This window comes from Cheilinus undulatus, linkage group 7, assembly GCF_018320785.1.
Source record: "Cheilinus undulatus linkage group 7, ASM1832078v1, whole genome shotgun sequence".
Classification (NCBI taxonomy): domain Eukaryota; kingdom Metazoa; phylum Chordata; class Actinopteri; order Labriformes; family Labridae; genus Cheilinus; species Cheilinus undulatus.
This window is the reverse complement of record NC_054871.1, coordinates 40066175-40087009: the sequence shown is the minus strand read 5'-3', so window position 1 is coordinate 40087009 and position 20835 is coordinate 40066175. Positions and strand designations below refer to the sequence as shown.

At 37.8% G+C, this 20835-nt stretch overlaps 1 protein-coding gene across 1 annotated transcript in view; it reads right to left on the bottom strand.

Annotated features, from left to right (window-relative positions):
- slco2a1 (solute carrier organic anion transporter family, member 2A1) overlaps positions 1-20835 on the bottom strand; it is a 45923-nt gene that overhangs the window by 7099 nt on the left and 17989 nt on the right. The window contains exons 2-10 of the mRNA XM_041791799.1: positions 17686-17823; positions 14385-14547; positions 13639-13851; positions 9944-10042; positions 9712-9851; positions 6694-6772; positions 6407-6571; positions 3548-3752; positions 1763-1910 (exon numbers count right to left, since the gene is read on the bottom strand). Coding sequence (XP_041647733.1) covers positions 1763-1910; positions 3548-3752; positions 6407-6571; positions 6694-6772; positions 9712-9851; positions 9944-10042; positions 13639-13851; positions 14385-14547; positions 17686-17823 — 1350 coding nt within the window. The remainder of the gene's footprint in view (positions 1-1762; positions 1911-3547; positions 3753-6406; positions 6572-6693; positions 6773-9711; positions 9852-9943; positions 10043-13638; positions 13852-14384; positions 14548-17685; positions 17824-20835) is intronic.

Here is a 20835-nt window from a genome sequence, read left to right as displayed (position 1 = left end):
ATTCTGATTCTGATTTGAAAATTACAGACATCTTGCTAATTCTCTTCCCACCCCTGATGCCTGTTGTGTTTGCACACAGCCCTGCAGTCTCATGCCTTTCAATGAGAATAAAAAGGGAGTTTATAAATGTGGTAACTAGGAAAATGTGCACACGCCTTATGATCAGTTTAAAAACACACGTGAACAATGGAAAGTACCCGTCCTTATCAGATGCCTGAACCACTTCCACTGGCTCAAATAAAACAAGATTTAAAAACAAATAAATCAAATAAACAAAGCTGACGAACTAATAAAGAGACTAAATAACAATAGCGATTAGTCTACTTAAAGGATAATAAGGATCTGTGACAGTAGCTAAAAGACTTTAAGATATACAGTATAAAACATAAAAACTAATGAGCATTTAATAATCTGATTGCAGAGGGAATGGACAATCTTAAATGATGTTCAGTTTTACAAACAGGTAAAACTCAACAACGTCCTGATGGCAACATAAGTAACTAATTTCTGCCAGTTCTGATGACAATGTAATGCATTCAGTTTCTAACCAAAGCTAATGACCACTGAGGTTGAGAGGGTTGGTTGTTTTAAACTGATCTAAATAATACAGCTGACCTGACTCTTAGCATGTACGTAAAAGGTGTCATATATATATCTTATTTACTACAGTGGTGCTGCCAGCCTCAATCGTGCATGTACAAGTCATTACCAGTATAATTTTGTAATGTAAATAAAACCATGACAACAGCAGGTCATGTGTTTAAATCTTTTCCACTCCTCCTTATTCTGTTCTTTGAGTTGCAGTCTATAGATTCCTCCACTCACAAACATTTTGACGCAAATAGATCTGAAGGCATATGATTGGTGCAATGTAACTTACAGAGACCACAGGTCAGAGGATATTTATACCTAACTTTTTGGCACAGAACTGTTTGTGGGGAAAAGAAACATGAAATTGTGGAATTTTTATTTTCATTGTTTTTTAAGAGAGCCTTTTCTCCACTCTGTGTTACATAAAGGATGAACATGGGGCTTTGATGCTCAGTGGCTTCTATCCAGAACACTAACACTGTGCTAAGGGTAACCAGTGGAACCAGTGGTTCTCAACTGGAGGGTCAAGACCCAAAGGTGGGTTGCGGAGCAGTTTTCAGTTGGTTTATGGTGGTTAAGGTCTATAAAGAACATGCAACCATACTGTTTATCTTACTTTCTTTTATAGTGATAATGGGTAAATTAAAATATTTAATCAATATTTCAACTTATGTATCTTCTTTTCTTGCAAGAAATGAGCTGCTTTTACCATGTTAATGAAGTCATTGCTCAAGATCTCTGGAAAATTGGCTAACATTTACATGTTATCATGGGGAAAGGAGGGTGTAAAACAAGTGTTTGGTCCCTTCTCTTGTTCCTGTCATAAATTATGTTCCATCCAAGATCTTAACTGCAACATTTTTATCTATTTAAACATGCATAGTTGAAAATTTTTGAAAATTTGGGTCGTGATTTGTCATCACAAATATTTGTGTGTCCTGAGGCCAGACCAGTTGAGAACCAGTCCTTAGATCATGCCTGTATCCACTATAAGTACTGAGTGCTCCTTCAACTGATTATGGCAGTTAAAAACATTTAAGTGCCAGTCCACTCAGACTGATTTGCAGTATCACTGTGAACTTATTTCCAAAAGAGTCATGTATAAGAGGCTAATCTACAGGTATTAAAACTATGAGAGGCTAAATACTGTGTGTTTAGAGGATTCACTGACCTGGACTCTGTGTGTGTTGTTGGGATCTTTGGTGAAGTTTGTGCAGCCTGCATGACAAGGTGAAATATACTCGACACCATCAGAGCCACACACTGGGTTGAAGGCACTGGCAGGACAGGAGCAGTTGGAGTAGCACAGAGACAAAGACCTGTGGAGGGACAAAGTCAAACAACAATGTCAGAGTTAGTGTCAGAGCACGCTGTCTTTCATTTGCATAGGTTGATTCTTCTCTATCCACGTTATATGTCTATGCAAACAGATGTTGTCATAAACTTAAGTGTTTTTCATATGCTTTGGATGGTGATATTTACCTAACTAACTGCACCTAAATCTTAAAAAAAGGTAAATTCAATAACATAGATCCCTTTCTTGATCAACACAGTTTTCTGAGTCTCAGTAGATTTATATTTCTTCCCTTTCCTAGAGGAAGATAAACTTTTTGTCAAAGCCTGCTTTTCGATCATTAAAGGAACCCTGTGGTTACAACAACTAGAAATACTGAAAGGATAGTTTTAATGAGCAGGCCAGCCTTTGTTTGTACACATACACAAAGATGCAAATCGTGCACAAGAGGAGAAAATACCAAACGCACTTTCTGTCAGCTTTTTCAGGCTTTTCTACTGATTCCCGAACAAATCAGTAATGGGTCAAAAAACACAGAAATAGCAACAATAAAAGCTGACTACTGGCAGAAATACTTTTAAACAATGCAGATTACAGACACATTTTAAGTTTGGGCATGCTGAATTATAAAACAGTTCTACTTTAGTCCAGTTCTTTACATTTAAATGAGGGCATAATCAAAAGAAGATGAAACTGTATCGTCTATTCTCTGAATATGTGGTCATAGTGCATGCTCTTTGACTGTATACATTTCACATGTGTTTAAAAGGAGTGGAGTTATAATAAGAAACCTTAAACAATTTCAGGAGTATGCAGGAATTGGTTGAACAAATATAAGACACACTTACTAATTCTATTAAAGAGGTCAAAAAGATGGCAAATACCAGTTTTATATCCTGACACACCACACAGACTGTCTATATGCGTGGATATATTTCACATTCATCTGGGAAAGCTGCCCTTGTTTCAATAACGAAATTTTGTCTAGTTCTGACAAAACTGCCTCTGTGGCTAAATCTGGGCTAATCACTCCACTAGCAGTCATTGTATAAAATCACTTACAGTAAAACTAACCACCAACCTAACTCAAACAACCTCATTCTGAAGCAGTTTTGAAGAAAGTGAAAACATGTCATCTTTATTTCTTGCAGAAGCGCTGTCCAGTTCTGGTAAAACTGACTCTATGGTAAAGTTACATCCAAGGTAATCATTACACTGCAAATGGAATTGAGCATAACTAAACCCTGTCCATAGCTCTCACCTTGTTCTCCAAAAATGACACTGTTTAATGTCCTAACATAAACTCTGTCCCAACAACATGCAAAGTTTTTACTGTGGTGCGTTTTAATAAGGTGCTAAAGGGTCTTAGAACGAAAATGTAGACCCTCTAAGTACAGGAAACAGGGGTAACTTCTTTACGTAACACATTTTGTGCCTTTCCTTTGGAGTGACAGGGATCATGTTGGGGTGGCAAGGTACCGAAATGAAGCGCTGAAATCTCTCTTGTACGGCAGGTAAGGGATGTGTTGGTACTGGTACAATGTTGTACCAGATTTCCATACTCATCCCTACTTGGTGTTAATACAAAAAAAAAAAAAAAAAAAAAAAACACCTTAAAGAAAATTTGTCTTGAAATGAAAGCATCATCGTTCTCTTACTCACCCGTACTGTCCGATCTGGAAATGATTGACCTCAGAGACTTTCTGCGTGGAGCAGCCCATGAAGAAGAGAGGGATGCAGAGGAGGGTGGAGATGGTCAACATCACCACAGAGAAACGTGGGATCATTTTCAAAGAAAGGCCTGCCTTCTTCATGATGACTCCACCTACAAGCATTCCCACTGCTACCGCTGGTAAATTGATCGCACCTAGAAACCACAAACAGTTAAGTGTACACTCTTTTCACTCTAAATTTTCTATTAAATTAAAAAAAAGATATTTTTAAGTGCATTTTCTCTTGCAAAACAGTGAAGTACAGCGTGTAAAAAGTTTAGACACACTAGCTACTATAACTACTAGCTACACTCATAACAATTGCGGCTTTCCTAACTCTTGATACTTCGAGACCACACGTCTCCAGAGGATGCAAACTCTGTTAATTTGATGATATGCAGGATTGAAATGTGCCGAATCTCCCCCCAAAAAACCCTCAGATCTTTATTCATACTTTAACCAAAAGTGACCACAAGCTACAGAGAGAGCACAATCTAACTTGCAAAAAATATCTGCAACATTTCTACACCAAAACATTGCCAATATTACTCAGTATTACTGAATATATATAGCGCCTTTCATGGGACCCAAGGTCGCTTTGAGAGATTGGAGGTTGTGGTGAAAAGGCTCTGCTTGAGGAGTTTTTTTTTTTTTTAAATATGTCCAAAGAAAAAGCATTAAGGATATTATCAGGGTGGGTTTTCCAGAGGGTGGGGCTGTAGTCCTGAAGGCTGTCTCTGTAAGTATGGAGTCTGGTGTTTGGAATAGTGAAAATGTCAATGTCTGAGGACCAGAGGCTCTGGGTTGGTGTGTATGGGTGAAGGAGGTCAGAGAGGTACTGACGGGCAAGGGCATTAAGTGATTTGTAAGTAAGACGGAAGATTTTGTGTTTGATTCGGAACTTGACTGGGAGCCAGTTAGGCCAGGGTCTAATGCAGGTGAGAACCCTTGCAGCGGAGTTTTTGACATACTGGAGCCTGTCCAGTATTTTGTTGGGTACCCCCATTCGGCCTCCATTACAGTTATTCAGACAGGAGATGATAATCACATGGACAAGGTTTTGGCCACAGACTCTGAGAGTGAAAGTCTGAGTCTGGAGATATTTTTGAGGTGGAAAAAGACAGTTTTGGTCATAGATTTGATGTGAGACTGGAAGGACAGGGTGGAGCAACCCTTAGGTTGCTCCTGTTCTTCTTGCACTTTTATTGCTGATTTGGCACATCCACATATTGCACTTTTAAATTACTTGGTAGTAATTTTCCACTTTTGGTATGAGCTCTGGACTAAACTTTAGCCAGTGATTTTGTGTATGTGTATGGTGTTTTTTATACTGTGTTGTTTTATGTTTTTTAATTCTGATGTTGTCATTGTGTACCTTGTCTTTTGTGTGCCCCTGCTGCAAAACTAATTTCCCTTCATGGGACAATAAAGAGATTCTGATTCTGATTCTAGGATGACACCCAGGTGTCCGACCTTGGAGGACAGGCGGATGTGACTACTGTCCACTTTGAGCACAGATAAAGACACAGGTTTGTAGTAGTTTTTGGTATGTTGTCATTGATTATGTCTTAATAACAACTAAGAATTGTGTCTTTAATTTGCAGCTATCTCAGGCTAAACTGCAAACTGCAAAGACTTTGTATTTTTGATTATTGTAATAATATATTTTTAAAGTTATTTAAGAAATTTTGCTTGAGTAATGTTAAGTGAGTACGGTCGGAGGGCGGGGCATGTTTGGGGGCCTCATACCAGAGTCTGCTTAGGGCCTCACTTTGGCCAGGGGCGGCTCTGTGCACAAGTTTTGGACCTTAAAGGATGGGTGGATGGGACTACTGTTCACACTGAGCATGAGGTCTTTAACCTTCCTTAACAGTGCTTTGGGGGTCACAACCATTAGCTCTGTTTTGTTGCTGACATCAAGGTTCTGATTTTCTGGCAGACACTTCACCAGTGAGAGGTGGGGGGGCTGAGCAGATGGTGTGGTATGTACATAAAGCTTTGTGTCATCGGCATATGAATAAAAGCATGTAAATGGTCAAAAGAAGCAGTCCAAGGACAGAGCCTTGAGGCACGCCTTGGTTTACTGGGGCTGGTGGAGAGCAGACTTGCCAATTGTGGCAAACTGTTTTCTTGTAGAGAGCCTGGATTGAAACCAAGAGGGAGCTGTTCCAGTAATACTTATGTGGAGGGAAAGTCGGTTGAGGAGGATGGTGTGGGAGATTTTGTCAGAGGTGAGGAGAATGAGTAGGCTGATGTGTCCAGAAACTGCTGCTGTGACGAGGCCGTTAATGATTTTGATGATGGTGGTCTTGGTGATGTAGTGTGGTCTGAATCCTGATTGTACGGTTTCATAGAGCTCTTAGAGGTCATGGTTGACATGTGGAGATAAAGCTAGATGGCAACTACTTTTTCCAAGATCTTGCTGAAGAATGGAAAGTTGGAGATCAGTCTGTAGTTGTTGAGGTCCTCCAGGACCTAAAAATGTTTTTTTAAGAATGGGTGATGCTAAAGAACAAACTCTGAGGCACCACAGAGCCACACTAAAATAAAAAAATTGGACTGCAAACTCTTTGAAAATGGGCCATGGTGTGAGTGCTCTGACATGCCCCATTAGCGTCCATTAAAAGATTTCAACATACTGTTTGACTTCACTTCCACAGAGTTCATAAATGTGTTTTAATACATATCATGCTGTACATTATGACTTGAATTTTTAAGCAGCAGACATTGACTGACAGGGCTTTAGTACTTTATGACTAGCTCTTTACTCCAAGCTCCATTTGAATGTACGAGCTCAAGAACCACCTACCAACTAGCAGGCTCCCATAGGCGGCTGACGTGCTGTACTGTCGCTCCAGAAACTTGTTGAGGAATGTAGAGAGGCCTGCGATCACTGAGGAGAAGCAGCACTGGGCGAGGACCAGCATCAGGAAGAGGGGGCTCAGCAGGAGATGGACAAACATCCTGGGAAACACTGATAGGATGCATCACAAGCAAAAAAATACAAACAATAAGAATATTTTAATGATAAAAGATGCAGTTGATTTGCCTAATAAATTAAAAAATGCAAGTACAGTCTGAATTCAACCAACTTACTTTTTAGAAAATCTAGCAAAGAGATATCTGGCCTCTTGAAGTCATCTTTTGTGTCACTGTCACTGTCACTGTCAATCATCTGAAAAATAACACAGAAAGAACAGTTGTGGAGTATGTTGTGTGTTGAATATGGAGAAATGTCTGTGATACAGGAAGATGCAGTAAACGCAGTGTGAAATCAATCCTATTCTCACTATTAAGGCAAAAATCAAAGCTTTTCTTCCAGTCTCTTTACACCATTCTCCTGCCCCCCCGCTCTGTGCTTTGTGTCGAAGTGACGTGACATTGCAACAGCTCCACTGTTTATGCATTCAACATCATTTGAAGATGTCAGATGCCACAAAGGAGGTTTATGGAGCTTTCTTGTCACTGTTTTGTGTGTGTTTATCTCACTGAAATTCTCCCAACTGGTTTGGGTGTGGGTTTTTTTCCAAGAAAACAAACATCTGAAGTCTGATGTGCTTCAACGTTGCTATCAAAAGTACTCAAGCATCCGTTTAAGTGTATGTCATTCTGAAATGTGAAATGTGTTGTGGCTGTTTTGATCAAGTTTGCATTGCTCACTACAAAAAGCACATCATTTGGAAAATTGTAAACAGGTATCTTGTACTTTAGATATTTCTATCATTTATTTATACTGCTTCAAGTCTCTGTAGAGTGGTAAAAAAAATCTATATTACAAGTTTGTTGTATGACAGGCCATGGTGTTATGTTATCTACTCTATGTTTAATTTGCACTAATTGGGAATCTCTCACTCTCTGACTTTGAAGAATGCCATATTGTTATCCGTAAACTTAAGTACAAAAGTTATTTTAAACTTGGGCATCGGTTAGTAGACAAAAAAAAAATGCCTATAGATATGCATACAGACATTTATTCCTTTTTAGCTTGATATATGTAATTTTACAAATGTATCATAGCTAGATAGATACAGATGTATCTTTATCTTAAAAACACATTTTTGGTTTTCCTTTTGATGTTTTTTGGAGGTTCTTTATCTTGTGCGTTAAATTTTAAAAATTGTTTTCATTTCATAAAGTTGATGCTGTGCTGAAAGAGATAGAAAACATGAGCATGGTAAAGGTTTTCTGAGTAGTCTATATGGTCAAAAGAAAAGTATTGACCAAACTGCACAAAAAGCATGTGGACTGTAAAGTGAAAATAAATAAGTACTTAGGTTTGTTGTATGACAGGTCACTTTGTTATGAACCACCCGGTCAAATTTCAGTCAAATAAAAAACCTCCAGGTTTATAAAATTAAGCTTCAAAATCATGAAAATGAGGCGGTAAAATCTGTTCCTGGATGGTGGGGGTGTGTTTGTTGAATGGCTCAAGCCACGCCCATTCAGGAGAAATATGAAACTCTCAAATTTAAAAATGCTACAATCTGAATGGAGGAAAGCACTCATGCTGTTAACCTGCCCCTTAACCTTATGACCAAAGTGCAGCTCCCTGACTCTGGTCCAGAAAAGAGACAAAGTCTGTTTTCTGGCTAAAATCTCTATTATGTAATACTTTTAATGATCCTTAAACCACTGTGGCTGATAGATTTGGCAAATTTGGCTCACAATGAACAAAACTGACTTAACTTTCAATAAAGGCAGGGACATCAGCCAACACCAGACTGTACTAAACGAACTGCTGGTGACATCACCAGCCCACATAACTGCCCCGCCCAAAATAAATCCAGCCAGGAAAGAGGTGAAAGACTTTATAATGGTCTAAAATCAAAATTCAGTCACATGTAGATCTCAGTGTTTTCACATGCTTACAGCAAACATATTCCATTTCTAATGTGTTAAGACACAAATTTTGAATTTCACTTTACAGGGTCTTTAATGACCAGTGGCATTGCAATTAATGCGCCAATGTTGACAACCCTGTTTTATCTATATTATAATCCCAATATCAAACAATAATGCTGTGCATCACTTTCTTGTAATTAAATGCAAGTCTAAGAGAACATTAGACTTAAAGTCCAAGCTAATTAAATTATTTACAGTTCTAATGCCATTTGTTTGTGTTTGTAATTGTTATTAACAATAAATCTTAAATTCTCACAACTCATTTTGCAAAAAGAAAGGATGACATTTTTTCTGTAATAATTCAGTATTACTGCCAGCTAATATCCACAAGATTTGCCAAAAGTGGGGGTAGTTAGAACTTGACAATAAGTCTTACATAAAAAACTGTGTTTGAATAAGAATAAAGAGTAAGGGCAAAAATAACTGCGGGGTTGATTTCTGAAACAATTTAAAAAAACATCTCAAGTCAAGCAAAAACCTTACAGTGCTAAGAAATTATATGAAGATAATATTGTTGGTTAAAGAAGATGGGTATAAACTTTGCCCTTCTCCTTTTTTAGACCACTGACTTTTTGCTTTGTGATGAAAGTTTTAGCTTATGTTTTTTAGGGTTGACTTAAGTATTGTTTATTGCTATTGTTATCTATCTACATCTGTTTTTGTATTATTGAAATCAAGATACCAATTAGCATTAAATGGACTGATAAAATAATAGCCCATGGTGCGTTCAGATGGCTTTTATTGTTAAAAGAAAAACTTTTCAGAGGGTGTAAAATGAACTTCTGGGGAATGAATAAAGAAATCCCCATCCTTATCATGTGAATATTTCTAGCAGGTCAATACCTGGTCAGATCTGGATGTGGTTTCTCAAAAATGTGGGTGTTTGTATCTGGTTTAGACTTATCTATGACTCATACTTCCTGCAGAAAGTTGTAACAGTCTGATAATACCATATAAAATACCAAGTAAGTCTCAGTTCTTAGAAACTACTTTGTATTTGGCACCATGAAATGTAAAATAAAAAACAGATTGTCTTTCTCTATGCCTAGAATATTTTTTACCTGCATGTTGGAGAAAGAAGTGAGAAGAGAGAAGGCTGTACTGCTGACATGAAGCCAGCAGGTGTCAGTAAAGCATGAGGGATATTTTTTAGATTTGCATGGTCATTGAGAGGTTAAATGAGGCTGTTCTGCAGGAGAAAGTACAACTTACATTATCTTCTGTCAGCATCCTCTTAGGGAAGAAGAAGTAAGGGATGGAGGTGAGAACGAGGCATCCGGTGGCAATGAGCAGACCCATCCACCAGGCCCCGACCCAGCGGGGGTCTCCATGTCTCAGCTCCAGTTCAGCTCCTGCAGGAAGCAGCACTCATCAGATTCACACTGTGAACCGTCTTTACAGCTTTAAACTGTCCATAAAATAACCTCACAAAGACAAACATTACCTAAACCAGTTCTGTTCACATCCACATAGATCCGCAGCATCACTGAGCCCAGCAGGTAGCCGATAGCTGGCCCGAATACAGAAACTGCGAACAGGATGGCTGTGAATGAGAAAGTAGAGGTGAAGAAGAGTTTCTGTAGAGATGTTTTATTAAAAAGTTTTATCTGACCTTGATTTTTGCATAGCACATAGCTTTAGACTTTTCTTAAGACTTAATATTGCCACACTAGGCTCAGTTGCCCGTACGGACCCATAGCCTGATTGCCCCCCTCACATTGCTCTGGCTAGGGCTGGGCAAAATTATCCCAACAATGAGAAAAAGGTTTAAAGGCAAACTAATAAACCAAGTACACAATTCTTTCATCCTTAGAAAGTGTTAAAGTCATAGCACGGAGACAAACATATTGTCAAAACACCTAGGACAGAAAAACTCTGTTTAATGGAAATGAGCTCAGTTCATCGGTTCAACAAGTAAATGCAGGGATGCACAATATTATCAGCATGATATCGGTATCAGGAGATATCAGAAGTTCTAGAGATGCACTAATAGTAAAAATCAGCGCTGATGCTAACACTATTGTTTAAAATAATAATTAAGCCAATGGCTTTACTTGTTTTGATGTAACACCCTCTCAATGCCGACATTTTCTCACACCTTTAACCGAAAAAAAACAGACCAGAGTTTGTCCAACAAATCATATCTTCTGCCCGACAATAAATCTGTAATGTGAATCACCTGTTAGGGGTATGCTAAATCCCAGCATTAAATTTATATGACACAAAAAAATGACAATGATTAATGCCCCTATTATTTGTCAATGGCTGATGCTTTTCAGAAGGGTCAGTACTGTTAAACCAATGCATCTTTGTGTCCCTAGAAATTCCTGCCTATATTTACAACCAATTTACCAGCTGTAAGTAGGTCAATGACATATAAGGCTTCATTCATTGGTGGTTGTGCCACCTGGCATTTGCAACTAATTTCAGATTAAACAGGCAACTACTAAGACACATGTTGTTACTTTTATTCCTGTTAGAAAGTGGACGTATATATTTTTAAAATAAAATCAAGAGTATTATGGGATTTTTCTTCTTTGGTCGTAACACCTGACATGGAAGGTGTACCTGCTCACCTAAACAAAACTGTAATCAATTAACATTTTATTAAATATGTGATAACTCGGTTACCTTATTAGAAGTAAAGAGAATAATTTCTAGGGCTTTAAATACTATCATTTATTTCATACAGTGACACTTTTTTGCAGTTTCACTACCGTGCTGGTTGCGCCAACTGACATTTGCAACTTTCAAATTAAACAGGTAAATACTCATACTTATAATACTAAATTATTGTTACTTGTATTGTTAGAAAGTAGACACATAGATTTTTAAAATAAAATCAAGATTTTAATAGAAAAATACATTTTTGACATGGAAAATATAGCCACTCACCTGTTGCTTAAAAAAATTGATGTTATCTTTACTTGAAAAGGATCTACAAACCAGTTCACTCTGCCAGGAGTGTCAGCTGGAGTTAAAAGGATGATAAATTATGCTGAAGTCTGTTTTTACCTCTTCATTTCAAAATAAAGTTTCCCTGATTACAGTTGTGCCACCCTGACATTTAAGAACTTGCAAAATCAGGGACAAGAATTTTTGCTGATCTTACCAGCTTTATATTGATAATATTGATAAGATTTATTAATTCCAAAGAGTTCAGCCATAAAATAAAGTCAAAGTTTTCTAAGTGTAATTTCTCACAAAGAAAATAAAATTTTAACTGTGTCAATAATCTGATCATTTACTTGGATGGTCTGCCACCTGACATTTTTAGGGTTTGAGATGTCAAAATATGAAATTAATTACATTATTCAAATATACTGAAGTTGTTTTCAAACAAAGTTGATTTCATAGAACAAATTGATGTATGCCATTACCAGATGATTTTTTTTCCCAAAAGGAAATAATAGATTTGGACACAAAATATGCACGTCATGTATAAGTTAGTGCAGAGGTTCCTGGAGTGGGGGTTGGGACTCCCAGGGGGGTCGCAAGATAGTGATAGTTAATTTAATCTTTTAAATTCAAAAATTGTTATAATGAGTTCAAATTAAAATTTAAAACATTGTTATTAAGAGGTATTTGTGCTTTAACACAAGTCAAAGTTGTAAAAACTATGTAAAATGCAAGTTTTGCTCATGATGCTTTGTCGAAATCTTGCACAAAGATGGGAAGATGGGGATCCCCAATCTCAGACGCCGTTACTTTAGGCCCACGGGCTGAAAAGTTTGAGAACCCCTACGTTAGAGGAGTAAAAGGCTGGATCAACAAACCTCTTTCACCTGAAGTCTGTTTCTTTTGTTTATCCCTAAATTTTAAAGTGTTTTGAAGTTTTAAGCCTGGTTGATATTTACACGGCTGTATCGATGGCTAAGATTCAGAAATATCAGCTAATCAGATATGGTCAGAAATTCAGTAACGTACATCCTGAACAAGAGACAATGTGAACAAGTAACTTTCAGCCAAGTGTGTCTAACAAAACCTTTTTATTAGTTTTTTTTTCTATTTAATACAATATGATGTACTGTAAGACTGAGCAATTCATCAAAATTTAAGTGGAATTGCAATCCTACTGCAATTTTCAAATCACAGCAGGTGCAACATTTCTAGATGAAATGTGTGTCAAGATACCAGTTTGATTATTATCTTTTTGTTGTCATGTTATGGTCTACACATCATAGAAACATTTAAATGTAGTTATTTTATTTAGAACAGCTGACAAAATATCATACATTCCTTGTTTTTGTATTTTTTTCATAATCAAAATGAGAATGACATAAATCTATCTACTATTGTGTTGGTTATAAAACTGGATGATTCATTGTTTGTATTTGTTGAAAAATAAATAAGATAAAACACTAAAAAAATTATAATTGCATATTAAATCACAACTGTATGAAAACAATTGCAATAAGATTATTTTCCCAAATCTTTCAGCCCTAATCTGGGGAGTATATTTTGCCAAAATAATGAAATCTAAAAAAGGGTCATTCAGGGGGACTTTTCCTGTTTTTAAAAGCTGTTATAATGACAACACCTACAAATGAATTCAGCTGAAGGTCTCCAGTTAACACAGTTACTAATTAAAGCAAAACACCAGGGTCATTATGTCCAAGTACAGAGGAATAAGTTGGAGGTCATTTATCTTCATTATATTAGTTTTGAGCTCAGAATTATCACTATACCACTGCTACCATGTTGTAGTTTACATCCCACACATCTTGCGGTTGTATATGGTCTGAACTCGATGTTGTGCCCTCTAGTGGTGCCCTCCAGTGACATAGGTCACATATAAGCGAGTATATTTACAAGAAGGTTCATGATGCAGTAAGATGCAGGATGCAAGGTGCCAATTTTCAGTCAATGATTAGTCATATCCACACTGTGTACCATGCTTATGCTCATGCATTAGCAAGCGTACAGTGTTGAATGTTGAACTGTTGAATGCTTAATACAAATTAGGAGCCAATTATTGATAATGCACCAAAATTGCACATAAAAGGCTATTTATCCCAATCGACAAATTAGTGATATTTAAGACCTCACCCTGCACCACAAATCCCCCAGGATGACTCCACTACCCCCAGACTGTGCCCTCTCTATTGTAGCAATCCAAACTAACTACAGATCATTCACCTATGTAAAGAGGCGAGTTTCCAGGCCTTGCATAATCATCGATGTAGGATATCCCAAACGGCTGGATGGGCACCGAGCCGACACCAAAGAGCAGCTGAGCGCTAGCCATGAGAAACCACAGCTTATTCGTGTCCTTCAGACGACGTGTTTCATCCTGGCCACAGGACTCCGGGGCGCTCGAGTTCCCCTGCAGGTTACAGATGTCATGACGATCTGGCGGTCACACAAGGACACAGAAGAGAGGAAGGAAAGGGGGTAAAGGGTGTACAAGTTAATAATGAGACAGTGGAAGACGATGCACAACTAATTTCCTGAAGCTGCTCTGACCATTTAGTGAAACTCTGTTCATGCCAAATTGCTCTGTCTGAGGGTAAAATAAAAAGAAGAAAATAGGCTCTGTTATAAGCAAATAAAGCCTTGGAGGTTCTCAAATCTCCTCAGCTTTAGGTGAGCGCATCTAGATTATTAACGTCTCCTGATTTATTTGGAAAAGTTCAGCTAGAGAGCACCAACAAGGCAGACTAAGATCACCTCCACTACACAGAAAGCCAAACAGCAGATTCTTGTTTGACTCCTGCTGAGTGCTCGGGGGCCTCTGCTAAAAGATGCAACAATGTTCCAGACGCTCAAGTAAAGTCTCATAAATTGCATGGAATATTTGTACATTCATGAGCCTGCCTGCTGGGACTGTGGTGCTGGTGGAGACAGAGAAGCAGCATGAGATTATAGCAAGGTTTTCTTCTTACTGTGTAAAACTGAGTCGTATTCGTAAGGCTGTGACAGGAAGTGAGGTAAGGTGAGGATCATGGCGCTGACAGCCATCAGAAGTCCTCCGATTCCAATCACTCGAGGACGGTGAACACGATTCCCAAAGTAGCTCACAAACACTATCAGCACGCTGTTACTGACCTGAGAGAAAGATACAAACATGTTTTAGAAGGGGTTTTCTTTCAGCAGTACACATTTAAAAGTTCATCATCTAACACTGTTCTCCAGAGCTGTTCATGGATTTACAAAACTGACAACAAGAGCTTTACAGGCTGCATTAATTGCATCAAGTGTACACATCAAGGCACAAATTAAACTACAGCTATAAAAACATAATGAAATGCATAAGAAGAATTTAGATCAAAGTCTTAAAGCTGCAATGGCTGATCTTTGGCCACTAGAGGGCACTGACAACAAGCAAAGAAAAAAGACGTCAACAAATAAAATATACAAGAAGCTCAAATCCCCGCTAAATTTGAAAAATGAAGTCAGTGCAGAGAGTCCTTGAACCTATGTGTTATTTTCTTAGTTTCTGTCTTGAAAGCCTAAAGGTTGCAGCTCCACAGTTGGCAAAAATAAGTCTGATTGTACAGAAGACTGTAATAAATAAAACTACTTCTCACTGGATGTATTATATCAGAAACCTTTTCCTCACGTGTTAACAGTGTCATGTCAGCTTCAATACTACATGAAATTTGTAGCTACAGGCAGGGTTTAGTTTTACTCAACCTGGTAAACAAAGGCGACCAGTGGAGTTTTAAACTCAGATGCAGGTAGCTATAGCGGCAGTTCAATCAGAACTTTACATTTCTTTACTGACCCTCTGAGTCCTTTGCTATTCTTATAAACATTTTGTCTTGCCTGAACCTTTTGGCTTAAATAGCTGGTAAAAAACAAACCCTGTACAGCTCTTTTGATCTTCTGATTTTGATCTTCTCTTCTGATCTTTTGTCAGGACAACTTGAATTTTTAAAAAGACAAAGACAGAAATTAATAGGAAATTAAATCTCCAAGTTTTATGTAACAAACAGCAAACAATGATGGCAATGATGTTTTTTTTTTTTTTTTTTTTTTGCATAAACTTGTTCTCCTATCTCATGGGGACTAAAAAGTCAGAAAATAACTGTTCTGTTACAAAAATTCTTCAAAATATTAATATTTTTCTTTTAAAAATCCTTGAATTTGAGTCATTATTTCCTGTCTTCAGTGACTCTAAGGGCCACATCACATCCATCTCTGTGTCTCTTTCTCTCTATTATGATTCATTAAGGCTGTCTTCTCCAGATTTAAAGTGTGTTTACATGCGCTGTTCAGTAAAGCATGATGTGACAATGAGCCAGGCTGCCATTGGTTGTTACAGCACAGTCACAGTGCATTCTTGGATACAAACAGAAAACATGGCAGTGGGCTAAACCATTTAACAAATTATTAGGGAAGCACAATTTTATCAGCCTTGTATCAGTATAAGCATACATCAAAATTTCTGCCGATATTTACATCCAATATTTTACCTGTGTATTTCAGCATACATCGACTGCAAATTTTGTCCAAATAAAAATTTGTGGAATTTAAGGCTGAACCAACAGACCTATGTCAGTTGATGTCTTTTTCTTTAGTTTTCCTTATTCTTTAAACTTTAAGGACTAAAGTTTGTTTCCTTGGTCATCCTCAAACCTTAAAGTGTGTCCAAAAGGACTGACATTTTTTTGTCCAAAAAGCATATCGGTTTTGATACTGGGATCGGCTAAAATGAATCTGTAAATATCTGCATATCGGATATCGGCAAAAATCCAATATCATGCATCCCCACATTATGCAAGGTCCAACTCCTAAAAACCAGTGTGGTTCCCTTTTTTTGGAACCAGTGGCTGCCTTTCTGACATCATCTTTAGCTCTCCCACTATTCAAACAAAACAAAGTACATGCTGCGGTTCCCTCTGCTCCTCACTTAAATTAAAATGTCAGCTGTTGTGGTAGAAGGTAGAGAATACCTATGGGCTGTAAAGGAATGAAAGGTGGCTCCATTTATGTCTCTGGACAAAACATGCCCAACACAGCATGCTGCACAGTAATAATCTAATCTTTTTTTTTTTGTTTGTTTGTTTTCATGTCCATGGGAAGCCAAAATCATACTTTAAACTGAAACTTTATTAATCACGGTGCACCAACTCAAAATGTTACATCCTTCACAACAAGGTTATTTAATTTAATATGGACGCAGAATTAAGGACCACACCACAATCTTAGCTCTGGCATATAAGTGCTCTAATGTGCACAAATATGCTGCTCATAGATTTTGTTCATGCATTTGTTGGTGTCAGAACCTTCTGGATAACTGCATAATTTTCTCCTGAGAATGGTTGATAAATGAGGCCTAGGTTATTCTCACTTCATTGTATTTCTGTTGAACTAATGCAGTATCTGTTTTTGGGGCTTTTGCTGCTATTCACAAAGTTTTGTAAGACATATCAGTCACTTTAGCAGCCTGATTCTCTAATTTTCCACTTAGTTTCTAAATTTATTTCAGTGCTTGAGGCTTGGAAAGTTCAATTCAGGTTTGTTAAACGGAAATATGCTGAAAATTGAAACAACAGCTCAATTTTTATGAGATGGAATCAAACTGTAAAGCTGCAGGCAGTAAAACTAAATAACAAACTAAAGGATGTTTGAAATCCCGATGATGCTAGAGGTAACATTTTTATTATCCACAGCTTAATTGCTAGGAACAACTTCTTTTACACACAGGTAGGTAAGCCAAAGTTAACATAAAAATATCTTTCACAGCAGCTTTAAATAGCAATTCTGACATTTATGTTCTTTATGATATTTGTTTTCATAAATTATCATCCCATCAAATCAGACTGTGTAAATCAGAGTGTAACTCAAAGTGCTGCCAACTGCTCTGGAGATCTGAGGTGCAAAAATGAAAGGAGCCCACGGGCAGTAGATGTCAACACAGTGATTAAATCAGTGACTAGTGAGCCCTGGCCATGCATATATAAACCTGCTAATAGGTAGAAATCTTTAATCTGTGTGCTAAGTTTAAATCCTAATCAAGCAAAAAACACAGCCCTTTCCTCAACAAGCATGTACAGAACATTCTTGTGTTATTCTTGACCCTTTGTTTCGCTGATAAAACGCTTTCAAAATACTCGCGTCTGGCCTGGCTTGTCAGGAAGTGTGATTCTGATAAGTTGCTTGTTCTCTAATTCCTTCTTTGTCATGGATATCCTTGAAATAAATCCATCACTGTGGGGATGTGTTTTTGTTGGCTCCCACCTCGTTCAGTGAGGAAATAGTTCCTGAGGAGTAGCTGCTGAGGCCATAGCGTCTCTCGATGGTGGTGATGGTGCTCTTGAAGTACGCGCTGTACAGCAGCTGAGAGAACTGCAGGAGGCCGTGGCACAGGACGAACAGCTGAGCAGGTGAACATGCAGAGAGAAAGGAGGGATTTAGTCTCAGAAACAGAGAAATTAGCATGGGATAAAACACTGCATGCATGTGTGGGTTCTCTCCGGGTACTCTGGCTTCCGCCCATCACTAAAGACATGCTCGTTAGGTTAATTAGTGACTCGAAATTGACCGAAGGTGTGAGTGTGCCTGGTTGTCTGTCTCCATATGTCAGCACTGCAACTGATTGGCATCACGAATAGATATGTTTGCCTGTTTGCATGGTTGGGCAAGATACTGTGATATTTCAATCTATGATTGGTATAAAAATATTGTTCATTCACAATATTAAAAGTTTATGTTGCAAAAAATGATAAATAGTTTCTTCTGACCTTATCTGGTCATTGCAGAGTCTAATCTTGAATTAATCATTTTGAAAAAAAAAAAAAGATCCCAGCCCTAACACCGTGTCTTAACAGCAGGAGAGTGTCAGATATCACTTCACACTGTGCAGCACTGCATGCTTGCTGTCTGCGCTGTATCTGGTTAACAGGGTCTATAGACACTTTTAAAAGTCAAACTGAGGTTTTGTAAAACAAGTTTTGCACGGTCAATGATCAAACATGAAAGGCAGAAAAGATTTCTTAGTGCATGAGGCCAGGTCTGAATTTTATAATTTAATCAACTGTGTATAAAATGTCAAATACTTTACTTTAGGACAAAGAAATTGTTGGACATAAACACCCAAATTTGAAGTTTTTTTTGAGAACATCTAAAATTTGAGAGCTTTATCAAGAAAAAATTAGATTCTTTGGTTTTTCATAGTCCTAAATTTTAAGACTTTTTCAAGATCTACAATTCTGGTTAGATATGTAATTCTCTTCCCTGAGATTTTGAGTTTCCCCTCATAAAAAAAAAGACATCTAGTGCTTTTATTTTGACAGTCGAGAAATGGAAATGTGGCTTTGTAACGACAATGCTTTGACAGTGGTGAGGTGAATAGTTCATCCTCCGTGTTGACACAAATCAGAGACAACACATGAATCACAGATATGGATAATATTTGTACACCACTTGTCAAACCAGCAAGCTTTGTGAGGGAGAGGAAAGATCAAGGCAAAATTCCTGCAGGTCACTCCCAGCGTCTTATGAATTTCCCTCACTCCTTGTTCCTCATCCAGGAGAAACAGGGCGATGGGATGAAACAGTGCATCCCATCATGCTGCATGTCTCACTAGTTGTTGGCACAGTGTTAATGGAATGAAGGCAATAGAGCTTTTTTTTGCTGGTAATTGATTATTATCTAAATGCATGTTGCCTTGCAATTTGTCTCTGGCTTGGGTTTTTGCACACATCACTGTTTTGTATGAGAAAACTGGGTGGTATTTATGCGACAGATACCTCATATATGATATTCCTCACACTCTACCTGTATTAGATGTTTTTACTCCATCATTGTGGTATCACCTTAAAGTGGAAGTATTAGTTTAAAGATCATTTGACCAGTGTATGCATGTTTTACTCCTGAAAGCTGCTGATTGTTGACTGGTGGAACCTTCATTTCTTATGGTCTGTTGTTTGTCATGTGTGGATCTTCTACTGCTGTTGTCTTGGTCAGGGCTCCCTTGTAAATCACTGTTCACATTTGTATCTCAATGGGAATACTCCTTGTTAAAACTTTTACTACGGTGTCTTCAGTTGTTGTATAGTTTCAGTAATAAGGTGGGGTTGTACAAATTCCCCTGGCAAACCTGGACTTGCCTCAAGACACACCAGTGTGCATGAGCATACCATTTGGGTACCACTGGTTTAGGCTAAAGAGGGAATTAACATTTTATTTATTTCATTTTATTTATGGAGCATTGTTATATAGCAGTAGTTGAAATCAAATTACATTGATAAATGTTTAATATCACAGCAACAAAAGATGAATAATTTATTGTTTCCAATTATCAAATATAGCTGGAAAAATCCTGCACAAATGCACTATATGAACAAAAGTATTCGGCCACCTGACCATTACACCAACATTATGTACTTTGATATGGAGTTGGTCTCCTTTTTTCAGCTATAACAGCCTCTATTCTTCTTAGGAGGCTTTCCACAAGATTCTGGAGTGTTTTTGAGGGAATTTCTGCCCATTCATTCTGTAGAGCATTTATGAGGGCAGGAACTGATATTGGCCGAGAAGGCCTGGCTTGCAATCTCCATTCAAGTTCATCCCAAAGGTGCTTGATGGGGTTGGGGTCAAGGGCTCTGTGCAGGCCAGTCATGTTCCTCCATACCAAACTCATCAAACCATGTCTTTACAGTCCTTGCTTTATGCACTGGGGCACAGTCATGTTGGAGTAAAAAAGGGTCTTCCCTAAACTGTTGCCACAAAGTTGGAAGCATAGCATTGTCCAAACTGTCTTTGGTATGATGAGGCATTAAGTTTGCTCTTCACTGGAGATAAGGGGCCAAGCCCAAACCCTGAAAAACATCCCCATACCAACAATTTGGACAGTATCTAGGAGTTTCTCTGCAATATTTCAGTATTAAAAAGGTTTATTCAGTATTCTGGCAAACATTTTTTGAATTCTTTACCAATAAAAACTCTTAGATATATCACATGTCATCATTTGACTTAAAAATGCCAAGATAAGATTTTTGGTCTTTATCACCAGCCCTACTCATCTTTGTTTTCATCCTTCATACAAACTTCAAATGTTGTGTTTTCTCTGAAAGAGCTTAAAAATGGATCCAGTGCTACAAAAGGGTTCTGTCATAAATGTCAGCAGTATTTGTGCTATTTTTAGCTGCATGAGACATTCAGCTGCACTCACTCAGAAGCAGAAGGTTAAAAAACATGTTCTCACTCCTGAGACGCCTAAATTGTTCTGAGAAAATGAGACCAATTCAGACGAACCAGACTGTCATCTTAAACGAGAGGTGACAGCAAAGCACCTGAAGATTTGTGTTTAATGCAGTTTTCTGTGTTTTTCAGCAGTGGCGACACACCGAGATGACGTTTTAGTTCACTCTATGGAGTTCACATCA